At 41.0% G+C, this 23,603-nt stretch overlaps 2 protein-coding genes across 2 annotated transcripts in view; one reads left to right on the forward strand and one right to left on the reverse strand.

Annotated features, from left to right (window-relative positions):
- Positions 1 to 3,393: 3,393 nt before the first annotated feature.
- Positions 3,394 to 9,581, reverse strand: LOC111870017. Its single transcript, XM_023861938.2, has 5 exons — positions 9,554 to 9,581; positions 8,094 to 8,327; positions 6,813 to 7,016; positions 4,773 to 5,093; positions 3,394 to 3,740 (listed from the first exon to the last, which is right to left on the reverse strand). The coding sequence occupies exons 2-5, from the start codon at positions 8,319 to 8,321 to the stop codon at positions 3,459 to 3,461; spliced, it is 1,035 nt and encodes a 344-aa protein (XP_023717706.1). The 5' UTR covers positions 8,322 to 8,327; positions 9,554 to 9,581; the 3' UTR covers positions 3,394 to 3,458.
- Positions 9,582 to 9,863: 282 nt separating this feature from the next.
- LOC111870036 (ubiquitin carboxyl-terminal hydrolase 31) overlaps positions 9,864 to 23,603 on the forward strand; it is a 51,346-nt gene continuing 37,606 nt past the window's right edge. Inside the window, exon 1 of the mRNA XM_023861986.2 lies at positions 9,864 to 10,890. Coding sequence (XP_023717754.1) covers positions 10,021 to 10,890 — 870 coding nt within the window. The 5' untranslated portion in view covers positions 9,864 to 10,020. The remainder of the gene's footprint in view (positions 10,891 to 23,603) is intronic.

Consider the following 23,603-nt stretch of genomic DNA (forward strand, 5'->3'; position numbering starts at 1 on the left):
GAAGATTGGTAGGGGAAACCGAAGTACTCGGAGAAAATCTGCCCAAGCACCATTTTGTTCACCACAAATCCCACTTGACCAGACCCGGGATCGAAACCGGGCCTAAGCGACTAATCGCTTGAGCTATGGCACGGCCTTATGATACATTTACTATCTTATCAGCTAGCTTAGAAGTATGAATATATAATTAAACTTTCACATTTTTGTAGTTCGAAGAATATAGCACAGAATTCTCAAATCCTATCACAGTGGTCACGTCTTAAGCTCTTGCTGTGTCCAATCGATCGAACACTAGGAACGTGGGTTTGAATCCCTCTAGGGGTACGATGTTTCGGTGTTTTTGTTGTTCTGAGTGGATAAAGGCCATGAGATCGTTGAGTCCTCTTTCCAAGGTATCCTGTCAAACGTTTAGAAGATTAAGGCTTTCAAAATTTAATTCTGAACTGGAATGAAGTAGCGACACCACGTGATATACAGGTATATGAACATGTTGCACATAAGGACGCTATAGAGAAGATAAATCTCTTGCCTCTGCCGGTAATCGAACCCCCGGTTCCTTGGTCATCAACCTCTTATTCTAGTTACTAAGCTGACTGAACTACTCGAACACGTAGACTGTGTCACTAAAAGTACATGTTCATAAAACAAATTAATTTCGCAGTCATTATCATAGATATGATTATGAAATTAAATTTAAATGAACCGAAAAATATATGCACTAAAACAATGAAACAAGATTTGAAGTCTGATTTATGCATCAGCCTTTCCTGCACTACATAATTTTTTAGGCATCTGGAATTCTCAGAATATTTCCATTCAACTTTATAAATTTCTTTTCCTTTTCTTCATTTTAAAACACTTCATGAGTTTTGTATTTTCCTGTCACTAATGAAAAGATTAACTTGATATTTAATATTTTAATTATGTCGGTCTCTTATACCTTTAATTTTCTTGTTCAATCATTCATATTGGTTATATTCTTACACAGAATCATACTTGGTGCAAAGTCTAAGCTGTCTCTGCAACAGGCCGTGGATGCCCATACGGTTATGAGACGTCGAGGCTGCCATATTTTCTATGCAATCGGATTAGAGATGGCGGTGAGGTTGTCAGCCTTACGGGCCGGCCACTCTTTATCCCCTGATAGTTTCCTGGTACTCATTTCTCTTAGAGGCTGAGTAGAGTAGGCTGGAAAGATTAGGTCAATTGGAAAATGCAATGACATCATCGAGAATCGAACCCGCGACCTTCAGGCTTGTTGCATAGTGCCTCAACCAACTGCGTTACCGCATGCCACATCGTACTTGGTGTTGCGAGGAAAATAAGTCCAGGAAGACAGATTTGTCGGTGTCATTGACATTGACGTCTTGAAAATCTCTGAGGTGTTGAAATATACTCCTTTGTACTTCAGTGAGGTCAGATGAACAAGACCTCTAAAACTGTTTTATTTCCCGTCGTAAATATTATCACTCTTGAATTTTACCTGCTGTATATATTGGAATTCAGTCGCAGACAGTGAAAACCAGTAACCCGCACGTCGTCACGTACAGAGCATTAGCAACTGTGCGAGTAGATCCTGAATCAGCGAATCGTTTTCAGTTTGCATTCCATAACGGAATTTTTTTTAAAATTATGTTTTATATATGTAAAAATTAATTTTGCATTACTACATGACTCCTAGTTCAAACTAATACCTCGTAATTTGCTTTAACGTAAATTACCACTAAACTGCATAATGAGGAGCTTCATAACTTGTACTCTTCTCCGAATATAATTAGAATGATCAAGTCAAGGAGGAAGAGGTGGGCAGGGCATGTAGAACGAATGGGGGAGGAAAGCAATTCATATAGAAAACTGGGGGAAAGCCAGAAGGAAAGAGTCCACTGGGAAGACCAAGGCGTAGGTGGGTGGACAATATTAAGATGGATCTTAGAGGGACAGGATGGGATAGTATGGATTGAATTGATCTGACTCAGGATAGGGAGCAGTGGAGGGCTCTTGTGAACACGGTAATGAAACTTCTGGTTCCATAAAATGCTGGGAAGTTCTTGAGTAGCTGCAAAGTTGGCGGCTTCTCAAGAAGGGCTCAGCTTCATAAGTAAGTAAGTAAGTAATTAAATTACCATTACAATGTAAATATTTTTGGTCACGCGGTAGCATAGTTGATTGAGGTAAGGTGCTACAAGCCGGAAGGTCGCGTATTCGATTTCCGATGAAGTCAACGGTTTTTTTAATTGACCTAATACTTCCAGCCGCACTATGGCCCTGGGGTCGACTCAGCCTCTAACAGAAACGAGTACCAGGGATCTTCCTGGGGGGTGAAAGGCGGCAGGCGCCTAAGGCTGACAAACTTACCACCACCTGTGAGCCGATTATCCAGAAATAATGTGGGAGCCTCGACGTCCCGTTGTCAGTAACATTTTACAACGTATACAAACGAAACAAAGTTGAATGTACCTTTTACGTATATGTCAGGCAATGTTTGTATAGAGAACCAGTTGTTCGAACGTGAAAGTTTGAAATGTATCAAGTACCTGCGTCTTTAACATTTCATGTCCACCATTTCGTTTTTCTTGACCATACCGGGACTCGAACTCCGAACTCTTGGTCGTCCAGCCTGTAGCTAGTCGCTATACCAACTACGCTATCCCGGCTCACAACGTTGTGCCTGTGCTTAAATAATTACGCACCATGTTGTGAAGACGTATGAGGGCGTGGAAGTATAGCTCCACCTTTTTTTGTCTTCGACACCAATTAAGGGTAAGTGATCCAGTAACTGGAAAATGTATGCAGATACTGGATGTCTCTCTATGTATTCCTGTTGCTCCCAATTTGAGCAGAAGGAATTCATGAAACACTTCATTTCACTTCAATTATTTACAGTTAGACTGTCGGTAGGACTCCTTGGATGAGGGATCAGACCTGTTGCAAGGCCGCTACCTACACAGGAAAACAAAAATATAGAATAAAGGCAGACAAATATCCATGTTTTGAATGGGAATCTAACCCACGATCCCAGTGTTCTAGCGGACGAAGATATTTCATGCTTTAGACTGATCGACAGGAGCAGTGTTAACTCGTAAATTTTAATGGCTTTTTTGTTTTCAGAACCTGGCAATATTAGATGGAAAAACGCTGGGAAACTTTGTAAGTTAAGCAAGGTATAAATGTTCCCACTGTTTGCAATATGCATAACAATATTAAGGATCTGAATTCCATCAAAGCGAAGAATGTCTCCGTCATCAGGAAGATCCTATTTTTGAATGTTTCCTCTCGCATGTAGGACATCCCATCTGCAGTATTTAGAATGCTGTGATTCTGAAGTGCGCTAGAACTGAAAGCCTGGAGGTGCATAGGGAGAGGAGTGTATGAAATGAGTTATAATTCCAGAAACTCCTTACATATATTCGGTTTTATAACTTTATTTTTGGATATGCGCACATCGGTTAGTAATATTTCTATACGAAAGAATATTTCTGGATCTTCACACAGTGCTGTCCGACGACGGCCCACACCTGCCACTGGGAGTCGATAAACATGTGACTGACATGGGGCAAGGCCCTAGGGGACTGCAGCAGCACCGTGTGTGACTCGGCCAACAGAGGGCGTCTTGTGTCCCAGCGCACTGCGGCGTGGTCCCGCGGCAGGAAATAGTGCAGTCCTGCCCACAGGTCCAGAACAAAGCCGCGGGAGGGACCCAGTTTCATCCCAAGAAACTTGACAGACTCTCTTCTCACCTCCTGGAATCAAAACAGTCTAGTAACTACTTGTAAGACAAAGACGGACCTCTTTTTGCCCATTACGTTTTATTTAACCTAACGGCATGGGGGAGCTATTAATTCATCAAGAGATATTCTCTTGCATGCAGTTAGTTAATTAGTAAATCTGCTACTTAATGAATCTTCTAAAGTGGGGGTATGTGGCAGAACTCAGCTTGCTGCTTGTTCTCACGCTGGTTTCTTGCTTGGCTTATTCTTGGACTCCGAAGATGGAGGCGACGTGTTCCACTGAAAAGTCGATTGACTTTCAACGAAAAACAAGGCGCTATATCCCAGAAGATAGAACCAATCTGAATTCATCTAGTTCAACAGAAGTTTAAAATGAGTTAATTAAATATTTTCCATCGAAAACATAAGATTAATTACTAATTCACTCAGTGCCTGTCAATTTTTCAAAGAACAAATACATTCCGTTGCCTGTAGTCCGCAAGCGAACTATACCTACCGAGCGACCGCCGCTTGTCGGTGAAGTTAGTGCAAACTTTTACGGATAGAGGGTGTCGCGTGGTCTGAGAAACGGATCCCCACAGCCATTAGTTTCGGTTTTCTAGACTGGAGCCGCTGTTTCCTTGAAATAGCTCCTCAATTATCCTCACGAGGCTTTTTTTCCTTGGCACTACAACCCCAGTGGGCCTAGGCCTACCTCCATGAACTCCGTTCACTTCGGTTTTTCTAGATCTTACACATACGGTCGGACTCCTTGGGCGAGTGATCAGCTCGTCGCAAGGCCTCTACCTGTAGACAAACACAGAAAAACGCACACAGACATCCATGCCCTGAGTGGGATTCGAACCCACGATCCCGGCTTCCGAGCGAAGACAGTTCATGCCTTAGGCCGCTCGGCTACCGTGACCGGCATCCTCACGACGCTTAGTGGAACCAATTCCAGACCCACTGATTCTCAGAAAATTTTTCAAAGAGAATGCACCTCGAGATTATTCTTGTTGCTCTTGAACTTTAAAGGCGTTGAAAGATGGAACATAACAAACTAACATTTTTGTTCGGTCGGGGTGAGGACCGAATGGCTGACAGGTCGAGCGAGAACATGGGGTCTGTCTCAGGCGCCGTGAGATATAGGAGGGGCTCGCGTCTTGACAGAACCAAAGCCGCTGCGCCAGCAGAACGCAAATACGCCGCTTCTGGGCCCTTCACGTCCAGTCCGATCTGCCACCATCCTCTCTGTTCTACCACCAGCAGTGAGCCAGAAGCGGAGCCCCCTACGTAGGCGCGAGGTCCCCATGCACCAACAACTGTGTCCGCAACAACAGACGATAACATTCTTGACGTCACATTTCTGAGTTCCACTCTCCACACCTGTAAAACAAAGATCTGTTATGAAGAAAGCCATCTTCTGGTGTTCAGAACACACTCATTGGGGTCTGAAGGTACGCGCGTTCCTAAACATTTCCAGGAAGATGGATCGGCAGAGACGGTCCAAAGCCTTAGCCTCCACGTTCACCAGACATAACATCACTGAATTCTTCCTGTGGGGTTATGTCACGAACAGTGTGTTCTGAACACAAGTTAACAGACTTGATGACCTGAAGACCCGTGTCAGGATGTGATCTCGGCTATTCCAGAGGACATGCTCCACAGAACATGACAAGAGCTCGAAAATTGTCTGTAAGTTCTCCGTGCTACCAAGGGAGCCCACATCGAGGTCTACTGAGATCAGTAAACAACTTCCAGAGTTTCACTATGATCTGCTGCAAACCGCATATGGCTAGCTCAATTTGTTTACGCGAAACAATTTTTCAAAACCCCGACGGGACTTTGTGGACACACTGTACTTTAGAAGTGATATTGTAATGCTATCCTAAATCAACAAAGTAGAACATATGTTTCATATTCTGTTAATATTTTGTACGAATTGTTTTATTTCCCCCGTATTCCACTCATAGGTATGATCACGAACTATGAACAGTACAGGGTTGCATCATATTGCATGGATGAACACAGATATATAATTTGTTCCGTCTCACGACACATATTACATAGATAAGCTTAATATGCAACTGGCACGTCAATATATTAATTAGGTTAAATTACATACATAAACGCAAATTAAGGTAAAAATGTCCCCATAACAGGCCGTGAATGCCCATAGGAGTGTGAGAGGTCGAGGCTGCCACATCTTCTAGATAATTGGCTCACAGATGGCGGCAAGATTGTCAGCCTTTCGCTCCCGACGCCCTTTACCCCCCAGGAAGATTCCTGGTACTCATTTCTGTTAGAGGCTGAGTCGACCCCAGGCCAATAGTGCGGCTGGAAAGATTACATACATATTAGATGTAAATGTCTTAATATCATGTTTGCACGTATTAGAAAATTTAAGATCTTTAAGCTGGCAAATTCATACCGAGACACGTCGCCCATTTGTAAGTACTGGTAGTACTGTCACATGTATGGATGTGACAATAGACGGGGTTTGGATTGGTAATTGAATTTATTAAAAATTTGGAGGTCGTAAGTGCAAGTAACTACGTGTATGGTGCTGTCGCTAATTAACACATCCAGCAGCTCACTACAGCGCGTACTAAGTCTTCTCAGCCTGCTGTGTCTTCACCAGTCATCTGGTAACGGTTTCTAACGCCGTAGGTCCCATAACTTCCGTGTTGATGTTCTTACTGGCCGACTGCTCTCTCAAAACTGACTAAATTCTAGACTTGTCCTACTTTAACACCTCTACACTGACCGCATAGAAAACATCGCTTCAAACAGTTCTTCTATTTCTTCGTCACGCGACTATTGCACGGACCTCGCAGAGAACATCGAAATTAGCCCGTTGGTGACTGTTAGGAATCTGTTGTCTAACAAAGAACTTTTTTTACAGAGTCATTATTTAGCAACTGGTCTACATGCCACAACACATTATGCTTTGTTTGACGGAAAAATGCATATATCTGTACAAACTATGAGGTTCTTCGGTATGTACTTTTCTCCATCCTCTTGTTACCCCCTCCATATATTCCCCTCAGCTCTTCGTTCTCCTCCATATTCTTCCGCTGCTTTGAGGGCTTTGAGGGACCTTACCTCTTCATTTCTGCGCAGGTCAAAGACAACCACTTTAGGCCAGCAGGTCGAAGTGCCAGCGTCCAGAACCCAGAGTCGTCCTCTCATAGAGTCGACATCCAAAGCTGTTACGTTCTGGAGCGAAGTGCAGTGTCCCAGTCGTTGAATTTTCTGGTCGCCTCTGGGGTAGGGCCGAGGTGACGTGTTAGAGGCGGATGCTGCTGGCTGATGGGACAAACCACATTAAGATCTGAGCAATCTCTTCGCCGAAACTCTCAACTTATCCTGAGGTGCAGAAAGTGACGCCCGAACACTTATAATTTGTTCAAAGCATGTATTTAATTTTGCCACAAAATGAATATTTTTTGTTCATGAGCTAAGCAACCAGTTCTATAATACACTCCCTTGGACACAGCCAAATTATCTTATGAAACAAACCCGTCCACAATTCGTAGTTTATCGAATGATTCAACATGATTGCTAGCAAAATGTTAGTTAAATTAAAAAGGAATATAAGAAAATAATAAATTAAAATAATTATTTATTTCGTGCATTTAGGGTGTTATTCTCCTTAATATCACCCTTCTATTACATTTACTACGTAACAATTACATCACGTTTTATGAGAATTGAGATTTATAATAAATATTTTAATGCTTCTTCGTTTATATCCGACGCACGGTCTGAAGGATAAATCCTTGAGAACATATTTCAAGCAACTGATATCTGATATTACACACTTAAAACAATAAGAATACATTTCCAGCAACTGATAACTGATATTACAAACTTAAATCCACGAGAATATATTTCAAGCAACTGATATCTGATATTAAAATCTTAAATCCAAGAGAATATGTATATTTCAAGCAACTGATATCTAGTATTACAAAATTAAATCCATGAAAATAGTACATTTAAAGCAGCTGATAACTGGTATTACAAAATTAAATCCACGAGAATATAGTTCAAGCAACTGATATCTGATATTACAAATTTAAATCCATGAAAATATATTTCAAGCAACTGATATCTGATATTAAAATCTTAAATCCATGAGAATATGAATATATCAAGCAACTGATATTAGGTACTACAAAATTAAATCCACGAGAATATATTTCAAACAATTGATCTTACAAACTTAAATTCATGAGAATATATTTCAAACAGCAGATATCTGGTATTACAATTTAATATTTTCCATATTTTAATAAAAGTTACTGGAAAAACAGATATGTAATATTCTTTGTTATTTTCTTGGTTAAGAACCTGTTTTGGTGCAGGAAATTCCGTCTATACCTGTTGTGTTTCCTGGTTAGTGGAGTTTATAGTTTCGGGCCATGTAGCCTCTAAGAGCGTGGTTCTCACGGTCCCCGTATCGTATCTAGGTACGCAGATAAACGCCCTATTTCTCCACACAGCAACTTGTCCGAGAGGGGCGTGTAGCGGAGCGAAATAAGACAAATTCCAGCTCAAGGACGGAGCAACCAGAAGAGCCCAGAATACATGACGTAGACTGGTCGACATCGCTGCCTGTGGAGAGTGCAAAGTTGTACCAAGTCACTGAAACAAAGAACTCTTTGTATTGTGTGCAAAATATTGGACAGTTTCCATGCCATTCACATGAGAATTATCTCGAACCTTAGATTGTCTGTTCTGTCTGAAATGTTTGTGATTTTCTTCAGTCCCTTCAGGCAAATTCCGGGTCATCCATTCCGTCCTTGCCTTTTACGATTTATTATTCAGTACTTACCCTCCTATTCGACCCTGTACGGATTGAGTTGTTATGCCCATTGTAGTTAGTTTAGTTTAAGATGAAAAATATTATATAATAAACACAGGGTAATCGAAAAAAATGCTGAAATTATAAAAAAATTACTAAAAACTATTAAACACATCCATATGATTCAAACGTTACTTTACCAAGTAATGTCTGAAGTTTTTGTTTCACTTTAGTATGTTTCGTTATATGCTCAATTTGTCTCTCGGCAGATATCGAAACTCTATTCAGTCTAATGACAATTACGCTAAATCACATCTAGAGAAGGCTGTGGTCCTGTCCTGTAGATGCAGGAAATCCGGAATATTTTCACCATACACAATGTTCTTGGTATATCCCTACAAATAAAAATCCACAGGGGCAAGATCTGGACTTCTGGGAGGCCAAAATACTGGTCCGGCACTCCTATCCCCCCCCTCTTGCGCGTGAATTATATTTATTGCTCAACCGATAAAAGCATCTTAACGTTGCTCGCTACCCACCATCAGCTGAGCACATCCAAACTTACGTTCTTTCGCCGAATTTTAAAACTTGAATCAATTCGATATGTTTAATAATTTTCGAATGATAGGTTTTTATAATGCCGGCATTCTGTTTACGCCTTTAGCGAAAGAGTGATAAAATTATACTGTGTCTAATTTTTAGAAGCGTCGAAAAATTAAAGAACTCTGACGTTCATTTTAATTACACTTGCCAATATGAGGATTTATAATTTTTAAATATGATGATTATAGCTCCTCAATAAGTTGTTAAAATATTATGAAAGAATAAAATATGATATTAAATTGTATAATATTTTGTTTCTTGTCCGTCCTATTGTTCGATATTCTGGTTCTGCTGGATTGTCTGGTGAAGAAATTGAACTTGTGGAATTAATTTTTTGTATATAAGTTTTCTTTAAATAGATGTTTTATATTTCGACCGTGCAATTTTGTGTATGCGTATATTTTCTGGTCGGTTAACAAACAGTTGATCTTACCTGGACATCTGTAGAACTTACACAAGGAGACTAATCCTACCTCAGCACTTGATATAAGTAATATTGCTGAGGTCATGCCTGCTATTTGAATTAATTTGTGCAGTCAAAAAAGGAGGTTGCTGAATTTGCTATATTGTCACACTTACTCGTCTGCCTTGCTGACGTGTTAGTTGGGATGCCTACCATTCCAGAAATATTTCCTGATTAGTTTGTATGTCTCTCGTTAGATGACGCAGTTGTCGCTACAGGGAACGTCCCGTAGTGGCAATTCCTATAAACTGTTTTAGTTGTTTTCAAAGTAACTGTTTGAGCGCGTTGCGTTATTTCCGTTCCCACAGAGCATTGCTGTAATGTAATGGCTTCAGTTCCAGAGTGGCTGAGGGAAGTGATGTGCTAATGAAGATAATTGAGAAAATTGGTATTTAGTAACGTGCTTTAAATGTGTGTTCAGTTTTTAAGTGCCCATTATGTCAGAGAGGAACTCCACTAGAATCATGAAGTCGTCATCAGAAGGTGAAATCCTCGATAGAGAAGAGACCCAGTTGATAAGCGAGTCCTCGGATTATGGGAACCGTTATCCCGAGTCCAAGTTAAAACGCACGTTCACACTACCCCGAAATCCTTTCGTGTCAACGAGAATGAGTAAAAGAAAAGCCAAGCACAAAGAAGGGAAGGATGGTAAAGTTTCAGGTATACAAACTATTACAGAAGTCCAAAACTCAGAGACCCAAAAGTCCAATAAGAAAGTGTTCAGAAGACCCTCGTGGAAGAAGTTGTTGAACAAGGTTGTTCAACATATGTCCACAGTGGGTGTGCCCAATAATAAAAGTATGTGTGTTAATTATGAATGTAATAGGCGCAGGACAGATACAGTGTCCCTGTCATCATCAGACATTCGTGTTCCTCCAGTGCGCCCCACCCACCTAGCAAATTTAGCAAACAGTGACAAGGTCCCTGGTGTGATAGGTCTAAGGAATCATGGTAATACATGTTTCATAAATGCAGTTCTTCAGTGCCTGAGTCACACAGATATTCTGGCAGAGTATTTTGTGCTGGACCAGTATAAGGTGGATTTGTCTCGTAGAAATAAATTAAATTCAAAGAAGTATGGTACCAAGGGTGAAGTGACAGAGCAGCTAGCCCTCTTGCTCAAGTCAATTTGGTCATGTCAGTATGACCCAGAGATCTCAAATCAGTTCAAGTTGGTGGTGGACAAGTATGGTAGTCAGTATCGTGGCAACAACCAGCATGATGCACAGGAGTTCCTCGTATGGCTGCTTGACAAAGTGCACGAGGACCTGAACACAGCAACAAAGAAGAAGTACAAGATAATCAAGGTAAGTCCAACTAGCAACATTTGGATTGTGAGTGTTGTAGAGCTGTAATTTCCAGTCAGATTGATAATAAAGCAATTCATTTGTGACATATCAGTCACAGTTACAGGACTGCCTTAGATGCATATTCTCAACTGGCACATCCATTAATATGTAATTCCATTATCTCCGTTTATTTTTGCTTCAGGGTATTGACCTGCATTATTTAGTAAGCATGTTGCTTATACGCTATCTATTATGGAAACAAATGTATGTTATCATCAGATAGTGATGTAAACTGTTACATTGTCATTTGAAAGTCACTAGATTCTATTAAACATCTATGTATCCACAGTCCATCAATAATACAACAGTTGTTTATTTACTATTTAACAAATGGAAAGACAAACTGCAGAACAAACCCTTGGAATATCACATAGCTCCAAACAAGTGGATGACACCCTTATAGGCTTTACAAAAAAATTTTAATAGAAAATTTTAATGGATTTGAATTAATTATTTAAGTTGTTTTTAAGTTCACTGCAATGCGTGGTTTTAGCACATGTTAGAGCAGTGTAACAGTTTGGACGCATTAAGACACCTGAAGATGGCCATCTGTGGCCGAAACATGTTGTGTTAAGTGTTAAATGGTGAATAAACAATTCTTGCATTGTTGACGGACTGTGAATACATAGACGTTTAATTGAAGATTTGCGACAGAATGCTGGAATACAGAATTACACTAGATTCTATGTTCAAGATAGGTCCCAGTATTCATATGCTGGTGGGAAATTAGAACATGTACCTACAGAGGATTTTTCTTCCTTAAGGTTGCCCACACAAGATGTGACATACCCTGGTTGGTACAGTAGACAGGCCTTGTCATGTAACTGTTGGTCTTACTGTCAGCCTTGTACTGGAAACTGACCATCATGGTTGAGCAAGTAGCATTCCTGCATCATGTTTCGGAGGTCACAGGTTCACATCTTGGCACTGAGATCAGATCTGGTGACAGGCTTTTGTGATTTTCCTACTCACCTCGTCCAGAGTCAAAATACTACTTTAATCACGAGCATGACCACTTCCGTCCAAAACCTTTTGTCACATATCAAACTTGAAGACTTATTATTATATTAGATTGAATTATTGGAATTAATTAATATGATTGAGTTGATAATAATTAATATATATTGTTTATTCATAGAAGTAAAAGTGACCATAGCTGCTTAATGTAATTTATGTAGTTTAATGAGTAAAGTAGGACAATATTGTTTACTAAAAGCAAATTGCTTTTCTTAGAATTTTGACTTCATATCACAGTGTCAAAACCTTTGAAGTCTTACATGTAACAGGTTTCTATATAACACATGCTTCCACTAAATTAAACTTCTTCAGTTAATTTGGTTTGAAACACTTATGGAGTTTGTATGTATTTAACTGCTTAAACATGTTGCAGTAAGGTTCTGTGCAGCGTCTTTTACGAACTGACATTTTTGCAGTAATTTAAATGTGGATTTAGCCCTGTGATTTTATCTTTGGTGAATATAAAGTAAAAAAAGTAAAAGTAAAGCTATCCCTGTACCAGGCCGTGAAGGCCCATAGGGTTGTGAGACATTGAGGGTCCCACATTATCTAGACAATCGGCTCAAAGATGGGTGGTAAGGTTATCAGCCTTACGTGCCGGCCGCGCTTTACTCTCCAGGAAAATTATTTAATTAATTCCTAGTACTCATTTCTGTTAGAGGCTGAGTCAACCCCAGGGGCATAATGTGGCTGGAAGGATTAGGTAAATTGAAAAAAATCCACTGACCTCATCGGGACTTGAACCCACGACCTTCCGGCTTGTAGCATAGCCCCTCAACCAACTATGCTACTGCGTGCCCATCTTTGGTGAATATGCTTATATAAAATAAATTTCGTAGTTAATTCTCTTGTTACATTGCAGTCATTCCATTCCTTTGAGTGGAGGCTGCGCAGTTGTGTTTTGTATATCAACTTCATGGTACTGTGATGATATTGTTATATTGTCTCGTTTTCATGCGGTTGGCATTTTCGTGTTACTCTGTGTATACAAATGCATGGAAATCAGTTACTCTGTTACTTGTAATTGAACATAAATGTGACTTGATGCAATGTTTATGCAGGTGTCCCTCCACATCATATCTAGAATTAAATAGATATTGTGCAGCTCATTTCTGTGAGAAAATGTCGTGTGAACAATGGCTCATTTGATCATTGTTACTGAGTGAAGTGCCGGCATAGTGTCACTCAGAGTATGAAATAAATTTTCCTTTTAACTATTTAAATACCAGGGAGCCGAGTTAGCATAGTTGATATAGCAGCTGGCTATAGGCTGGATGGCAGAGGGGTCAGAGTTTGAGTCCTGCTAGGGCCAAGAATTTTCTCCAAGTCATCAAGGTCGGCTCTTTCCCCAGGAGTAAAGCAGGTGTAGCGTGAAACTGACCACTCACCTCCCACTAGTGCTGAGGTCAAGAAAATATGTATCTATACATGCATTCCCCCATATGCCTTCATAGCGTAATGCTTAATTAGTTTAGCACAGGGACTTACTATTTAAATTCCACCTTTATCAACTGAAAGGTTTATGGCTAAATTAAGTTTTTTAAGTGATCTCAGCTATCTTACATATATGATTCTAGGTGTTACTCAATTGAACTCTTAATGTTTTGATGCATTTTTGTTCTATTTCTTATTGCATTAGCAGCTTTCTATGTTTTGCAAACTCTGTCATCTTTTTTCTGGTGGGGGAGGGTGTCCAATATGGAACATCTTAAACTGTGTAGAGCCTTATAAAAAGGAGACCAACTTCATTGCTGTGAAAACCTGAAATCTCCTATTCACCCACTTTGAGGAGGAGCATTTTGTGAATAAAGCCACAATTTATTTCCCATAAAATATCTGTTAAGAAGAGCCTATCAGATGTGTCTCTCTGAAATGGAGACCGCAGAAAGGATTGCCCATTATTCCACACCATTTATTTACCAAAAATATACGCAGAAAATTACTTTGCCATGGCTAGTGGATTTCCATGTGATCAGAGTGCAAATTTGTGGGTTTGTCGTTGACATAATTGTGAGATGGAACTTCATTGGTTGCCATTTGTAAAACTCTGGCTTGGCACTTTTGGACCAGTAGGGCTAAATACCGTCATTGTGTAATTACAATTGTAAATACTATTAGTATTGTAATACTATTATTGCTATACCATTACTGTTGTGATTACTATTGTATTACTATTACTACTGTTACTATTGTGATAAATCATGAAAACAAGCCCAGGGCAATAGAATAGCAACATGAGAGCCCACAATGACTTTTTAATATGATGTGCTTTATAAAATTTACAATTTTAAGTTTGTTTTATTGGTGGTTCTATTAAATGATAAGGAAAATCACAATTCCATGTACAGTTGTAACGGAGATGATATATTTCAAATATAGAAAGTTGACGAAGGCGGCCAGTTTTCATTCGTGGACATCCTGATTCCAGTCAGATGTAAAAAATGACGATTCGCTGTCACAAGCATTAATGTTCTTGTTTTATTATAGTATTTTACATTCTGGATTTAACTGGTGTATTTCACTAAATAAAGTGGCAGTTGTTGTCATTTTTGCCACAAGAATGCTGGCCATGATAAGCATGAAATGTGACTAAAGCTGCGATATCATAAACAACATATTTACTGCCAACTTATGAAACAAAATTCTATGATATTTTTCTTTAAATATAAAGCAGTGTAGTATTACAAATAGGATGTGATTTTGCTCATGGTTGTCAGCTGATAAGAAACAATCGTGATTATTTTACGAGGTAGTTGGTATTGTTAAGACCTGATTAAGTCTGTTGCATGCAACTGTAAGATTTTTGCTTACGTTTATATACCTGCTAAAAGGTAAAGCTAACTATGTAACAGGCCGTGGAGACCCATAGGGTTGTGAGATGTCGAGGCTCCCACATTTTCTCTAGAACATCGGCACACAGAAGGCGGTAAGGTTGTCACCTTTACGCTCCGGCCGCCCTTTACCCCCAAGAACATCCGAAGAATATTCCTGGTACTCACTTCTGTTAGAGGCTGAGTTGACCCCAGGGCCATAGTGCGGCTGGAAGGATTAGGTATTTATATACCTACTAGAATACCAAATGTTATTGTACAGTACCAAGCAGGTTGCTGTAGGGTTATTTATTATTATTATTATTATTATTAGAGGGGGTGGGTTTCCCCATGCACTTAGACCAGTTATTGGTCCATTGTGCGTCCCCCTTTAATTTCTACTGTCGCCATACCCTACCGGTACTGGTGCGTGCCATCAGCCCCGTTCAGCCAAGGAGGTCGGCCCTCGGTACCTGATATTCCCCCCATCTACCAGAGGCATTGGAAAGTACTTGGGCGGGAAACTTGATGTCTAAGTTTGCTCAGAGGTGCCTTAAATCTACGACACGGGACCCACGGCTTAAAGTCCCTCCCGGAGGACTTGTTCCCTGAATATTTTCGCCCTTAAAAATTCCACGACCTCCGCCGGGTTTGAACCCGCGTACCTTGAGTCCTGGGAACGTTACCCCTAGACTACGGAGGTCGCTTTGTTGTAGGGTTAATGCTTTAGACTTGTATACGAGATTGGTTCAGTTTACGTCTCAAGCCGTGACACCAGCTAACCTGGCTAAAGTTTTTTATGGTTTCTTTCATTCCCCAAGTGATATTGTGGGATAGTATTTGATTAGCCCACTACACTTCCGTCCAAATTCATTCACATTGACCAGTCATTCTATAACACAGTCGTGATACAGTAGTTAGCACTCAGTATGGAAAGGCCCAGGTTCTAATTTCTGCCCAGAGATATTTACAGCTCTTGGGTCGGTGGATCCTTAGTCAATCCAGGAACTAAAAGGCCATCATAATTGTCTTGTTGTTTATATAAAGTTTTGAGTGTTTTTTTTTTCTTACATGTTGGAGGTTATGCTGTTTTTATTTTATGTCCACCCATCATTGAAGCAGTTTTGGTTACTTTCAGTAACAAAAGTTACAAGACTGACTGACCTTCCAGCAGGTTCCAAACGTTACGTCTCTGAATGGAAAAACTGCACCAACGTACATGCCTTACATAGAGGTCTGTAAAGTGCTGAAGTGTAGGTAATAAATAAAAGAATTAACACTCTGACCTGTTAACATATATTACATCACATGCAAAATAATGTTTAGTCTCTTCATTGTAATTAGAGAAGCACTTCAAGTTGTGTATTCAGTAGAGGAGCATTTAAATCGACAGGTGCTTGTTCAGAGGTGATTGGGCGCGATTCTCTAACAAATATTATCTCACAGTTCAGTTTTCATAGTTTTTTTTTCTTGGCATACAGCCCCAGTGGGCTAGGCCTACTTCCATGAACTTCTCCGTTCAGTTCGGTTTTTCTAGATCTTACACATTCGGTAGGACTCCTTGGGCGGGTGATCAGCTCGTGGCAAGGCCTCTACCTGTACACAAACACAGAAAAACGCACACACACAAACTAAACATCCATGCCCCGAATGGGATTCGAACACGCGATCCCGGTTTCCAAGCGAGCGAAGACAGTTCATGCCTTAGACCACGCGGGTACTGTGACCGGCAGTGTATAAGAATAATACGAGTATATAAGAATTCAGTTCGTACCTCACAGGAAACAGATCCGAACCCACGATCCCAGCTTCCGAGTGAGCGAAGACAGTTCATGCCTTAGACCGCTCGGCTACCGTGACCGGCGTTTTCATAGTTTACTTGGTCAAATATTTGCTAATTTTAAATCGGTTCTCCATTTCTGTGTTAATTTAGGAGAAATGTTGTCTAGAGATGACTGCTGCTGGGTTGGTACAATTGATGAATAGAGAGAGGAGGCTGAGGAACGTTGTGGCGGATACGGGAGTGTGACCTACATCCGACAAGGTTGCTGCTGCCATAGTCGATAGTTCGTAGCGAGGTTACGCTTATGGTACATGAAGTACGCTACAACAGAAGTTTCAGGCATGTGTTAGTCAGTCAGTTCGAGTAAATACAAGTACAAAACCATTAACAGTTTTAATATTTTACGCCGAACATGCGATACGTAGAGCCTTTTAGGCGATTATTTCACAGTTTACGCACATTTGGAAGGCCAGTATGCGGAGATGCCTCCATTTAGGGTGCAGTGTTTTGGAACAAAGATTTTACTGTCTTCATGTCCGATATTAAGGCCGATGACACACCAAGGAAACTGCGTTGCCGTTTCCTCAATTTGCGTTGCTCCATTCGCTAACATGTGTTCAACTCAGGCTGATAATTATCGGAAATTTCGGTTGCGTTGCGGTTTGCCAGTTTCCTTAGTGTGCCCTCTGCGTAAGAGATGCGCGTTGCGATCGTCTGAGAGCTTCTGAAAATCGTTTGACCGTTCAGGCGCGAGACACACACGTTCCTTGGGGAAACTTAGGCCGCACAAATTTGGACTGGTTGTGATATAGAAGAGCAACTGTAATGTGACACTTTGTCGAGTCTAACATCAGGAATCGACGCAAGGATCGTCTCCCGCCTGAGCGACCGAACGATTTTATGAAATATCTAAGATGATCGCACTGCATAAGTTGAAACACAGACTGAGAGATTCGAAATCACAAGTACGGTGCCTTAATATCTGTGACTACCACGTCAACTTCGCGGGCTTCGGTTTCCGATTACTGAGGACTCCAAGGATATTACTGGAAGATTGTAAAATTAACCAAATGTTCTGCCGGGAGATTATGCTGTGAATACACTCGTACAGCAGGAGATAAAATTGGGGCATTCCCTATGTAATATATTTAAAATCGCGTCCCCCAAAAGTAATCATTTTGATTTGACCCGAACTTTGAAACAAAAATATTCGTTTTCACCGGCATGAAAGTTACGGGACTCAATTTAAGTATAATATACTTATGTATCTATTGGCACGCGTTAGTGTACTTGGCTTGCACTATGCTGCAAGCCCGAATGTCGCGGGTTCGATTCCCGATCAGATTATTGTAATTTTGAATTGACCTAATCCTTCCAGCCGCACTATGGCTGTGGAGTCGGGTAGGCTCAGCCTCTAACAGAAGTATCAGGAAACTGCCTGGGGTAAAGGGCGGTCGGCGAGTAAGGCTGACACCCTCACCGCAATCTGTGAGTCGATTGCTAGAAAATGAGGGAGCTTTGACGTCACACAACCCTATGGGCCTCCACGGCTTGTTGCAGGGATAGCTTTACCTTTACCTTTATAAGTATGTATCTAGAAAATATGTGACTTTCGTATGAAACATTCTTGTATTTTTATGCATATATGAAATTAAGATCAGTTGGACCGATTATGTGAGAAATGAAGAAGTGTTAATTAGAGTCAGTGAGCAGAGGAATATCCTACACGAAATAAGAAAACGGAAGGCTAATTGAATTGGTCATATCTTACGCAGAAACTGCCTTCTAAAAGAAGCTATCGAAGGAAAGATAGAGGGGCGGATAGGAGTGATCAGAAGACGAGGAAGAAGACGTAAGAAGATGCTGGATGACCTTGGGGACAGAAGAGGATACTGTCATTTGAAGGAGAAAGCTCTAGATCGCATCAAGTGGAGGAATTGTTTTGGAAGAGACTGTGGACCTGTCGTCTTGACAGATTACAGATGAATGAATGAATGAATATGAAATTAAATTACATACAAGGTTTCCAGTAAAGTGACCTGTCAAATTAACCTGTTGTATCGAAATATTTAGCGCAACTTGGCTACAGCGACAGGCCGGGACTAGCCATTTTTGCGGGCTGAGAGAATTCAGAGTCCTTTAGAAACCAGAAATAAATTGTGTGACATTTATAGTTCGAGCCAAGTAACAGGAGTCCAGAGATAACCCGTTTCGCTTTTTCGTAGTTCGTTGTTCATTTCAGGCTGACAGTGCTAAGGGATGCATTTAGTATGAGGAAGTATTGCGATCGTGAAAGAATCGATGTCGAGGTTCGGACGGATCTGCGCCTTTTCAGCATCCATGAATATGAGAAAGTGTTTTTCGGAATTCTCTCTGTATCCATGTATGCCTCGTTAGTGACTGAGCTGTTGGGCGGCGTCTATTCTTATTCGTATTTTAGTCTTTCCGTCACAGATCGGTGTTTGTAAATGTGACCATTTTAGGTCTCTGGACGGAAAACGGTGCTTTTCTCGAAAGCGACATTGACGATTATGATTAATTAATGTCAATCACCCGAAATGGACCAACGTAGGTGGTATATTCAGAAATATAACAGTATGCCCTTATACTTATGGACCGGAGCCCTTGAGAAGCCAAATTTGCAGCTATTCAAGAACTTCTCAGCGTTTTATGGAACCCGAAGGTTCCATAAGAGCCCTCCACTGGTCCCTATTCTGAGCCAGATCAATCCAATCCATCCCATCCTGATACATTTTAATATTGTCCACCCATCTACGCCTTGGTCTTCCCAGTAGTCTCTTTCCTTCTGATTTTCCCACCAATATCCTAAATGCATTTCCCTTCTCCCCCATTCGTGTTATATGCCCTGCCCACCTCATCCTCCTCGAATGATCACTCTAATTATAAACAGTACGCCCTCTTGCAGCCCAAATGTGAAATGTCAAGTTATATCGAAAAGGGCGTGACTGATTATGATTACATTTTAATCATCTGTAGAGGCAGTGGACCCAAATAAATCAGTCCAGTGTATTTGTGAAGGTATGTGCAATGTGTGCACCAATTTCTTATTTACCTAAGGGCATTTCCTTACCGTGATCAGTGCTCCTTCTTATCAAATGCTCCTCCCTGCTTATCTTCCCCCCCACTCCGCGCTTTTGTGCCACCCATGGTTTAAGCTGTCAGCCTGTATATTTTGATAACCCCCTCCCCCTCCAATACGAAAGAGTGATTTTTGAAATAGCGTCCGAATACTCGTAGTTGAAGCCTCTCAAATTGTTGAGGGAATACTATTATTACTCAAACGGCCGAGTTGGTCTTAAAAGCTGGGCTTCGGCGGCAACTTTGCCGCTTTAAATTGTGTTGTTGCATGCCCAGTTCTGGTTGTATAAGAATCGAGTTTGTATTATTGTTTTATTGACTTCTTTACGCAGTCTTATTGAAGTTTTTTGTTGTATCAAATACTCAGATTGTAGTGAAAAGAAATTCGGCAATTAATTCCTCCCAGAACTCCTTTAAATAGTGGAATTCGAATTTTATCGTTGAATTCTTAGATAAGAAAATGTTATCTATGAAAGCTGTTCGAAAATACAGAAATATATCGAATACAGTAGAGACAGTAAGAGTGGAATTGTCTTAAATGTATTTTTTGTGTGTTTTCTTGAAATTGTAAAGATTTTTAAAAACTTTTATATTTTTAGTATTAATTTTTTTAATTCGCATGGGGGGGGGGGAGTTGGAAGCCCATATGGGTCCACTCGGCTCGGCAGCCACTTATTGGCCTATTGTACCTTCCCCGGGTGATTATGATGTTGGAGAATTTGGTGGAATGAAGATTGGTAGGGGAAACTGAAGTACTTGGAGAAAACCTTCCCCAGCGCCACTTTGTCCACCACAAATCCTACTTGACGAGACTCGGGCTCGAACCCGGGCCGTCGCGGTGGGAAGCCATCGACTTACCGCTGAGCTATGTCTTGGCCTTGTCTTTAGTATTACTCTTTATGGATTTTAGTTTGCCACATCATTGCGGACAGTGTAGAGGCACCACGTGACTCAGTGCAATGTCCATATTGTGAATTTGTGCTCTCCTTAGTCGAACGAGCAACCGCGATTATCAGGCTCCGCTTATAATATAAGAGCGATCAGCTGCGTTATATAATGCGCGATATGTGAAACCTTGTACATAAGAGTATGGCTAACTATGCTAACATTTTTATGACGTATTTATGAAAAATTTCCTAATTGAACCACGTATAAAAAAAAAGTAAAGCTGTCCCTGTAACAGGCCATGAAGGCCCATAGGGTTGTGAGACGTTGATGGTATTTTTACCCGTGTCGGAAACCTTAAGCGGAACTTTTAACAGCGGAAGATTTGATTTGTAATTTGGTACAACACAAACTCAAAAAAATCTACCGTGATGACGTGCAGGAAATAACAGTGGAAGTTTGATTTGTAATGTGATGCAACATAGGCTCAAAATACGATTGTACAGTAACGTTCAGGAAATAACAGCGTAAGATTCGATTTGTAAGTCGATAGAAATGTAACATGTAGACTTTGCGCATGAAACAGCAGAAATACACTTTTTACCTCAAAATTTGAGGAGAAATTGTGAGAGTCTTGGTACGTTTAGGATTTCATTTCGCGGCAGGGGGTTAAAATGTCGGTTATGGAGGACTGCACTTTATTACAGCTACCCATAAAACAGATAGGCCTGTACTGTTAACATGAATGCTGATAATTTCTTGAGTCTAATGGCTCTGGCCTGCCGTGCAGAAAACATAAGTGTTACAGACAACCGGGTTGTGGGTTATCGCTTCATGGCATTTGACATTTCCCGCGGCACTGTATTTGTTTGTGGCCTAAGGATAGGATGAGAAGGGATAGCACAGTTGCTATAGCGACGGGCTGCGAGATGGACGACCGAAGAACAGACGTTCGATTCCCGGCAAAGGCAAGATATTCTTCTCTTCATTGTTTTCAGACTGGATCTTGGGGCCTACTCATCCTTCTGGCCAGGGGGTACCGAGGGTTGTTTTTCCAGGGTAAAACTGCAGGGGCGTGAATCAGATCATTCGCCTCCATTTATTGCTGAGATCAAGAATGGTGGAGCGATACCTCCACTCCCCAGACACCCCGATGGCTTGGTGCTTAATTAAGCACAGGGACAACTTTACCTTTTAACATTACTTTTAAGGATAGTAACTTCCATCTTGCATCCATTTTACAAATGTCGTGCAGGTTTGATTGCACATTGCCCAGAAGTTCGGACGCCATTATAACTTTCTGGGACTTACTTCAGTATGAGTATGAGGGGTGAGCCATAAAACTGGCCGTAGCACTGCGACCTTCAGTGGTCTATTGTGCTTTGGGACTTACTTACGGAGCTGAGCCCTTCTTGAGGAAAAGCCAAATCTGTAGCTACTCAAGAATTTCCCAACATTTTATGGAACTCGAAGGTTCATTATCATGTTCACAAGAGCCTGTCACTGGTCCCTTTCCTCAGCCAGATAAATCCAATCCATACCATCCCATCCTATCTCTCCAAGATCCCAGCGGTCTCTTTCCTTCTGGCTTTCCAAACTTTCTGGGATTTCATCGTATTATTCATTTATCTCACGAAAATGGACAGCAATTTTAAAGTAAGGTGTACCTGCGTTATTTTATCCCTAGTTGAACCTGGCACCGTACCGGTACTTAAAATAGACCAGCTCTGTCCTCTTTCCCTGCCATTTGTTATGTATATAGCAGCAACTCGCGCCGAGGATTCGTTGAAAGTTGCATCATGGAGATGTGATTCTTAAACGATGATTTTCAGTTCCTTAGGTTATATGGCCGTATAACTTCATCAGGTTCCCCAAGAACATAGATTGAGAGTATTTGATTTCAAGGTGCTGAAAATAAGTGGAAGAATATAGAACAGTACAGGGTGTCGGGATAGCTCAGTTGGTATAGTGACGGGCTATGCGCTGGACGGCTGGGGCTCGAATTCCGTCAGGGACAAGATTTTTCTCTTCTCCACAGCGTCCAGACCAGCCCTGGGGCCCATCCCATCTCCTACCCAGTGGGTACTGGGGGTAAAGCGGCCGGGGCGTGGAGCTGACCACCTCCATCTAGTGCCGAGGTCAGTAATGATGGAGCTCTACCTCCGCTCCCCCATATGTTTTCATGACGTAGTGCTTAACTGATTAAGCACATCATCATCATCAGTAATCTGACAGACGACAGGTCGACAGTCTCTTCCGAAACAGTTCCTCTATATAATGCGATCTAGAGCCTTCTCCTTCAAATGACAGTATCCTCTTCTGTACCCAAGGTCATCCAGCATCTTCTTACGTCTTCTTCCTCGTCTTCGTGTCACTTCTATCCGCCCCTCTATCTTTCCTTCAATAACTTCTTTTAGAAGGCAGTTTCTGCGTAAAACATGACCAATCAAATTAGCCTTTCGTTTTCTTATTTCGTGTAGGATATTGCTCTGCTCACTGACTCTAATTAACACTTCTTCATTTCTCACATAATCGGTCCAACTGATCTCCATCCTTCTCCAACACCACATTTTGAAGCTTTCCAGATGTTTCTGATCTACTGCCGTAAGTTTCCATGTTTCAGCCCCAGACAGAGCTATGCTCCAAATGTAGCATTTCACTAGTTTCTTCCTCGAAGTTAAGTCAGATTAAGCACAGACGCAACTTTATAGAACGTTACATAAAAATGATCCTGTTTTGCAGGTAATGTTAAGGTGACATAGGATGGGATTAGTGGGGCATGTGGCACGCATGTAACGCTGAATAAGATCGGGAGATAATCATTAATGACTATTAGATATGAATTTGTATAGAGGCAGCGTGATATATATGAAGGTACTGACCCTGGCATTAACTTAGAGCGACTGAAGTAAATCATGAAATATCGAAGCCAGAATGGTCGTGAATGCAGCAGTTTCAAACCGGTTATTTCTCGAACGTAAGTCAGAAACGTCACTGCACCGTCGACGTATAATATAGTTTGACGTAAGCAGCAATTGCGAATGTTTTCCAAACACTACCAACTTTGGGATGGGTTT

This window comes from Cryptotermes secundus, unplaced genomic scaffold (assembly GCF_002891405.2).
Source record: "Cryptotermes secundus unplaced genomic scaffold, Csec_1.0 scaffold109, whole genome shotgun sequence".
NCBI lineage: Eukaryota > Metazoa > Arthropoda > Insecta > Blattodea > Kalotermitidae > Cryptotermes > Cryptotermes secundus.

Excerpts from the sequence above, each read along its gene's own strand:
- LOC111870017 (XM_023861938.2), bottom strand. The coding sequence starts at position 8,321 with ATGTCGACCAGTCTACGTCATGTATTCTGGGCTCTTCTGGTTGCTCCG. Across the intron at positions 5,094-6,812 it reads ACCTGCGCAGAAATGAAGAG|GTGTGGAGAGTGGAACTCAG; the intron begins GTAAGGTCCCTC and ends TTTGTTTTACAG. Across the intron at positions 3,741-4,772 it reads CACCCCGACCGAACAAAAAT|GAGGTGAGAAGAGAGTCTGT; the intron begins GTTAGTTTGTTA and ends TTTTGATTCCAG.